General features: G+C 39.0%; 1 protein-coding gene across 3 annotated transcripts in view; it reads right to left on the reverse strand.

Moving 5' to 3' along the window:
• Positions 1-836: 836 nt before the first annotated feature.
• si:ch211-236h17.3 (carbohydrate sulfotransferase 11) overlaps positions 837-7,950 on the reverse strand; it is a 26,121-nt gene continuing 19,007 nt past the window's right edge. Inside the window, exons 2-4 of one of the 3 annotated variants that reach the window (XM_014025503.1) lie at positions 6,705-6,781; positions 5,688-5,849; positions 837-2,283 (exon numbers count right to left, since the gene is read on the reverse strand). In XM_014025503.1, coding sequence (XP_013880957.1) covers positions 1,600-2,283; positions 5,688-5,849; positions 6,705-6,781 — 923 coding nt within the window. In that variant the 3' untranslated portion in view covers positions 837-1,599. Of the gene's footprint in view, positions 2,284-5,687; positions 5,853-6,704; positions 6,782-7,950 lie in introns of all 3 variants that reach the window. The other 2 variants (XM_014025502.1, XM_014025504.1) reach the window with 2 other exon arrangements.

Here is a 7,950-nt window from a genome sequence, read left to right on the forward strand (position 1 = left end):
GTGTGTGTGTGTGTGTGTGTGTGTGTGTGTGTGTGTGTGACTATAGCAGCGTTTTGTCCCCTGGCCGAGTGGGTGGTGAGGGCAAGGTCCTGCTACGACATCCCACAAATTAGACATCCAAGTGTATCATTTTATCTTTACGTGCATAATTACCTTCAAGTTAATTGAGGTGAATCTGCTCCTAAATCTTTTTTTAGATCGATTTTAATACTTGAACTGAAAACTCACTACATTAACCGGTTTCTGGTTCTTTCGAGTTTTGCAGCAAACAAATTGACTACAATTTAAGTGAAATTATCTGACCTGTCATCTTTATGCCACACATTCCTTTTCCTTGTCAGAGCCCAGCATCTAAATTATCGGCAAAAAAAAAAACCTCAACCAGATAGGCTGAACGTTTCATTAAAGTTACAGCAGTAGCCAGTACAGTAATTACTTTACTCCTAAAAGTTAAGCTTTTTTTTTTTAAACGCAGTGACACCCACGACCTGAAAAACACACAGATGTGTCAAATCGGTGGATTTTTCCTTTAAACAGATGAAACTAGAGGCCATTAATAAGCCTTTTCCTATAATAAGCTCCAATTTTTTCCTCCAGAAATTCCAACACGTTTGCTGAACAAGGCCCCGCAGTGCAGATGGCTGTAGGTGGATTAACTCTTCGTGTGCCAACGCTGACAGCAACAAGGGCAGCTCTGAACCGGGCGGTGCTGGGCCAGACCCAGCTACGACCACAGCTATGCGGTTGTTTGTTCAGCCCTCATGCCCGGGGGCTAAATACAGACGGTGATAGATGAAGGATGCCTACGAGCGCGCTCGCCCAAAATGACTAAGACATTGTGAGTTTCAGATAGTTTCATCCACGACGAGTCCTGGGTTGGCTTTCTTTTCAACAGTGGGATGAGTTTAAATCGGGCGATTCATCAATTCGAGGGGATAAATTCACGACAGCAAGAAAAACTTGCCACAAAATTGAAAATAAAAAAGGGGGAACAACCTTCTGTCCTTTATAAATTATTTTTCACTTATTTACAACAGCCTCCCTTTGTGTAACAATAAATACTCTCTGTTGCTGACAGACATAAATAAAAGGCTCTGAAACAATCGTCTGTGTTCAGTTTCACAGTCAGCACAATCACCTGCAAGAAGAGAACCCGCTCCTCTCAGGACTCACTTTCATTCATGGCTCATTAATTCTTATGCAAAAGAAATGCAATAAGAGGCACTTTTCACCAGCTTTTTTTTTTTTTAGTTCAACAAGAACAAAAAAAAAAAGCTAAATTTGCTCAGTTGTAAGAAGCATTTATCTTAGTGAAAAATCTAAATAAATACAGAAAGGATGCGTGAATAAAGTTCATTGAAATAGAAAAAAAGAAGACTTGTGCTGATGTTTGATGGGTAGAATCAAACGCTCTCCATTGTTTTTTAATTCTTCAGGCAGATTGTTTGGGTTCCCACCACTGAAACCAGAAAACGAAGCAACTCTCCACAACAAGGTGTTTTCTTTGGAACTGCAGAAATATTGAAAATGGGGGGGAAAAAAGTGCAAAATTACGTCTGTTCAAAAGAAAGAAAGGTTTAGTCCTCGTATCTCACGTTGTCACCGGGTCCTCAGATAGTCTGGTGTGGAGTAATTGAAGAGCATAAAGTCCATCCGATACAAGTTGAACAGTTTCTTCTGATAAAAAGGACTGATGTGTTTGAAGAAGCGTGCTGCCATGTTGCCATCGGTCCTGGTGCTTTTGCCAGATGTTGGAAACTGAACTGTTCCTTCCACGCTGGCTAATCTGAGGACCGCCTGAGCGTCAGGTTCCAGAGTTTCGTACTTGCCCACCACATCATAGTGGATGAGGCAGGGGTGGCACAGGGAGTGCACCCGCTCCCAGTGCTCGTTGAAAGGCTCCTCCCGCTGGGTCCGAGGGTCCACGAGGTACTGAACGAACTCGCGGAAAGTGACGTCGTTTCCTTTCTCCAGGGCGTCGGGCTCGGGGTCGGTCCGGTACCGTTGGATGATCTTCGTTCCGTAGCGTTTGTGGAAGGCCGTGTTGTAGCTCCGCGTGAACTTGTTCCTGTAGGCCGACACGATGCGCTCGAAGGGCTCGCGCACGAAGATGAACTTGAGGTAGCTGCGAAGGCGCTGGTTGATCTCCGCCACGGAGAACTCGGAGAGCGTGCGGAGGTTACCTGCGACGTGAGCCTCGTTGGCCGGGATGGCGAGGGGGTCGGTGTAGCGGCCGTCGCTGGTCAGGACCATGAGCACACGCTTCCAGTTGGTGCAGGCTACCTGGAAGATACAAAACACACACACTTCTAAAAACTGTTGTTTTACGTTACTATTCGTTCTGCTACTGGTCAAGGTTATAATAGTTTATTTTTCATTATGGTTTAGTTTTATTTTGTTGTGACTTTTTTATTTTAATTCAGTTAGTTGTTCCTTTTTACAGTGGATTTGATAGTTTTTATTACTTATTTCATTTTTAATGCTTAGTTTTAGTTTAGTTTGGTTTTTATTAGTTCTAGTATTAGTTTTGTTTATAGTTTGAATAAATATATCTGTGAATTAGTGTTGGGCATAATCGTATCGTGTGCAATTAATCGCCAGAAAAACATTAATCGATTATTTTTTTGTCACTTGACGATAGTTCTGTAATTTATTTATCTATCAACACAATTTAAAATTTGATGTATAGCCTCAAGTCTGTAATTTTGGCACAATTTGGAACAAGAGTTTTACGTAGAGCAAATCTTTCCCACGAAATTGGTCATGTGACCAGGACATAAGAGTGTCCAGGGGGTTAACCGTCAAATTAATCGTAATCAGCTAAATACCACAATTAAAGGCACAGTGTGTAGGATTTGTTGTTTTCAGCGACATCTAGTGGTTGAGTGGTTGAATCATCCTCCCTGGTCCTCCCCCCCACCCCCACCCCCCGCTTCCAAACGGAGTTGCTACGGTGTCTCTCAGGTGTCAAAAACCTTTGATAATTCCAACCGCGATGTCTACCAGCAGCTTCAGGGCTAGTGATGTTTCAAGTGGTAAGATTATGAGCTTTAATAAGTAAAATTATCCCAGCTACAATGACAGACAACAAATATTACATTTATAGTATTACAAATAAAACCGTTTTTGACGCCGCCACTGCAGTTTGTCCTTCATGAGCCTTCGTAGACAAGATGGCGGTGCAAGATGGCGGCTGCCTGTAGTGGCGACCCGCGACCATGGAGATATAAACAGCTTTTTATAAGGTAAAAATAATAAAACAAGGTCTTTGTCTGCAATGATTAGACATGTTTTTTTATTATTGTCATTAGTGATTACCTCAATTTCTGCTAAAAGAATTGACAAAATCCTACACACTGTGCCTTTAATCGTGATTAATTTTTTTGCTAATATTGCCCAACCCTACTGAATGCATTCTCAAGCTTGTGATGTTCCTGTGAGTTAACTAACCAGCAGTTTTTTTTTTTTTGGTCGCTAGTTAAAGCAGTCCATTTTAGCGACAACTTCCTAAAATAATTGCGTAACTCAATTTTGCCTTAAAAAAAGGACTTGGGCGATTATTTTAGAACAATGACAATAGTTGTCTCCAACCCGGTTACCTGTTACTTGTTTTTCACAGGAGCTACTGAGAGAAACTAGTGTGTCAAGATAGTCACAGCTAGCCTTCTTGTGCTAGCTTGATTCATACAGTTTTTCCCTTGAGGAGTTTTCCACCTGTTTTATCACCTGTTTCCACTACAAGACACTTGCTTTGATTTTTCTCACTGAAATTCAAAGAAATCCCAAAGTGGACGTTGCTTTTGAACTTTTGTTGTCGTCATTTAGCAGACGATGCTGAGCAGCAGCAGACTGTAAACAGGTGTTGTTACAGACCATGAGGTGCTGTAAGCTGCCCACAGCTAATATGAAAGTACTTGATTTTAAAAAATAAATAAGTTGACAAACACTAAAACTAAGGATAATCTATCTATAATTTCAGTTAGTTTTTGTTAGTTTTGTAACAGGATTATACAGTTTTAGTTATGGTTTTTGTCATTTTATTACAGTTTTTTATTTATTTTAGTTAACTAAAATGTTTTTTCAATTACAGTTTTTGTTATTTAGTTACTTTTAGTTAACTATAATAACCCTGCTATTGATTAGAAATTAAAAACTAAAAATAGCCAGGTTTCCACAATTTGGTTAAAATTTAGGAACAAAGAACTCTGCATGTTGTCATTTATGTAATACTGGGTACTTAACATGGCAAATGTGATACTTGTGTTGCTTTGTCTCGAGTGGTTTACCTTCTTCTGTAAGGCCAATTCCTCCCTCCCTCCCTTTCAGGGTCATGGGGTCACTGGTGCCCATATCCAGCAGTTATTAATTCCCAATAGGGAAATTCATGCTCTGCATTTTTCCCATTACACATGGGAGCAGGGGGCTGCCATCTAAGTTGTCTGGGAAGCAGCTGGAGAGTTAAGGGTCTTTCTCAAGGGTCCACGTGGGGCAAGATGTGGGTGCCACACCTTTCCCACACAAAATGTATTTACCTCCGAATCACAAGCTCACCTTCTCTAACCACTATGCATTTAACTTTTGACAGTATTTCTGTATTATTTGTTTCACACTTAGTCAGTCATACACATAGTATTTTCAGTGTTTATAAGAAGACGAGTTAAAACACTGAATCTATGCAGGAAACACCAGGTAGAGCTCAGTTTATTAGCAGTGCTCAGCCACAGCAATTAGATGAGTAAAGTGACGTTTCCTTTTCAGTCGAAACTAAACATAAAATGTCAAAGTTCATAAAAACTGGCTCTTAGAGGACCATCGTAACACTCATGTGCCCCTCTGTCAAAAAGACTTTGATGCCCCTGCTATTTTATTTATTTATTTATTTACAGTTATTTAACCAGGCAAGTCCCATTGAGATCTCAGATCACTTTTTCAAGGGAGGCTTAGGCCTGAAGACAACCTATTGTACATGTTTTTGGGGGTGGGGGAATCCCGAGTACCTGGAGAAAACCCACACAAGCACGAGGAGAACATGCAAACTCCACACAGAAAAATCCCAGTTCCGAACCGGGGATTGAACCCAGGACCTTCTTGCTGTTCTACATGCTAATAATATACAGCATTTGGTCAATCCAACAAACGAACTGGCCTTGATCCCACCTGCTTTTAGATGATAGTGATGACAATAGAGGGGCGTGAGGAAAATGCGGGTTTATCACAACTGATATTAATACTGAAATGTTCAAATTTTAAAATGACGGGACTTCCTTTTTTATCATGACTAAACACGCACTGACAACTGTCACTGCCTTGCTTTGATACTGGAAAAACAAGACAATTATGTCACATTTCTTGGCTAATCATTTATTCCTTTGATTTATGTTTATTTGTGCATGAACGTCTCGGTAGTTACAGCTTCTGAAAGCATACCTACATACTGATGTATTAAATATGTTCGCCGCAAATTTCAGTATGGATTTAGATGAGTTATGACTAAGAAGATTACAAAACCACAAATCACATTACAATAAACTGTTGCCTTTGGCGCGTCAGTCAGCCTCTATCTCTTATAACTCATGCAGTGGTTTTTAGCTTTCTGACTCCTACTCTGACAGTCAAGCCTTTTCCGCACACCCTCCGACTTCTTGTCTATAATTTCAGCTCCACTGATTCAGCTCATGTTCACCAACCTTTGGTACATAGCAGTAAATAAGGCTGTGTTTGTCATCCACAATGAGGTGTTTCAGATCCTCTGGTGAAAGCACCCGGCGCTTCCTCGTGTGGCTCAGACACGCCTGCTCCAACAGCTCCCTGCGGCCTTGGAGGGACTTCTGAGCCGCCGACAACTGAACCTGCTTTTGATAAAGACGAAGCAGGATGAACGAACGGAAGAAGAAGAAAAAAGAACCAAATGTGACACATAGAATCTTTTAAACAGGAAATTCCGAAACAGGTTGGCAGGAAATTTATTAGTAGATTTGACTTTAACCAAATTAATGTGTTTATAAGTTGTTTAAAATATCTTACTTGTATTTATACAAATTAAACATATCCATGAGTTTAGGAAATCCATGAAACAAATAAAAAAATCTAATTTATATACACATTACATTCTAATTTATGTACTCCTTATCAAAACAAAAACATATGGTACAGTATGTGAAGATGTTTAGGCCAGATTAGAAAAAAATAACTATTTATGTAAGGTTATATTCTATAAATAATAGTTTTGAAATTATTAGCAGAAACACTAAACTGATTTCCTCTTAACTTGAGCTAAAGGTTGTTGGAGATACTCATTAATAAATAGATAAAATATGTATATTTTTAAGTTTTTTTAAAACAGCAGCAGAACACTTAATAAAATGTTCCACAGATTAAACTGATGACTTTTGTGCTTCTACGATGATGCTGAAAATTTGCTTAGAAGTTGTCAGATCCAGTTTCTCAAAAGCCTCACTAGTGTATTTTAGGATTGTAAAGAGCATCATCGAAAGGTCTAAAACTGCACTTTAGACAACAGAAATAGCATCATGGAAATCCTACCACTCTCTCCACGTTTTCTATTTTAAAGTCAGGAAGAAAAGTAAAAATCATAGTAAAAAACTGTCCTAATAAATTATGTTTGTCAGTTTCTTTAGGCTACTTTTTGTGTCTTTTATTTGCCTCCCCCCTGGTTAGTGGTCTATTTGTGTGTTTGTTGTCACCTGGTCTCCTTTGTAGAGGGTCTGTAGTGGGCTTCTCCTGCTTTTTGCTGGTCTGCTGCCAGACTTCAAAGGTGGTTCTAAACATTAAAAAAATACAATAAACAATCAACAACGAACATATTCAACAAATCATGTATATAAAACATTTTTTGCTAAGGTTATGAATAGTAGAGCCCGCGAGGGGACATGGGGTTGATTTTTTTTTTTTATTTTGCGTCCCTCGCAATATTGTTTTGTGTTCCCACAAAACCTTGTTTTGTATGAACTGAATTAAATCCGACTTTTATTTTGAAACAGGACGTGTCGCCACAAGTTCGGGAAGTTGACATTGATGTTGCGCGGCTGCACTGAGTTATAATATCGGCACATTACATATTCCCACACATCGCTGAGATATATTCATTCTGAAGCTGAATTAAAGTAGTAGGCTAACTCCCGTATAATGGTGAGCAGGTGAGTTTGTTAATAAACAAACAGTGATAAACGACTTTTGCGAGGGAATGCAGAAAGTGTTGAGGTAACACAATCCCATTACGCGGGAACGCAATAAAGAAAAAAAAAAACTCCCATGCCCCCTCGCAGGCTCCATAGAATAATTTTCACACTGTTTTTTTTCTGTATTATTATTATTATTATTATTATTATTATTATTATTATTATTATTATTATTATTATTCACACTTTTATTAATAGCTCTTGAGGTTTACATTTCTTGGAAGTCTATCGGGGTCAGAATCTGCAGATTAGCTGCTGACAACAATTGTATTATTTAATTCAACGCTGCTTTATTCTCTCCACACAAAAAATATAATTCAATCTGTTACTGAATTAAAATAAAATGTGTGTTCTTATTAGTTTACCAACTGTAACTATACATAGTTTGTGTTTTGTTTTGTTTTTTTGTGTCTAAGAAGGCAAGAATCTTCACAGACTTCTTTGACAGGCTTCCTGCTGAGCTAAGACTAAGTCACTAATGAGAAAAAAATAAAACTGTCATGCGTTTACAGGGGCTTAAATTACATTGTAAAGATGTCCAAACAGTGTTGTGCCAGAATTATTCTGAGCCAACTTTCCACTGCTCAGATTTATGAGGAGGAAAATACCCCCATCCTTCCATTTATAGATTCCATAGAAACAGTTTGTTGCTGGAAAACAATGGGCCTCATGCAGGAACATGTTCGCATTCTTATCCTAAATTTCTCTTACTTTTGTTCGTACGAAGGGTTCGTACGAACATGTCATGTGA

Source organism: Austrofundulus limnaeus, unplaced genomic scaffold (genome assembly GCF_001266775.1).
Source record: "Austrofundulus limnaeus strain Quisiro unplaced genomic scaffold, Austrofundulus_limnaeus-1.0 Scaffold481, whole genome shotgun sequence".
In the NCBI taxonomy this organism is placed as follows: domain Eukaryota; kingdom Metazoa; phylum Chordata; class Actinopteri; order Cyprinodontiformes; family Rivulidae; genus Austrofundulus; species Austrofundulus limnaeus.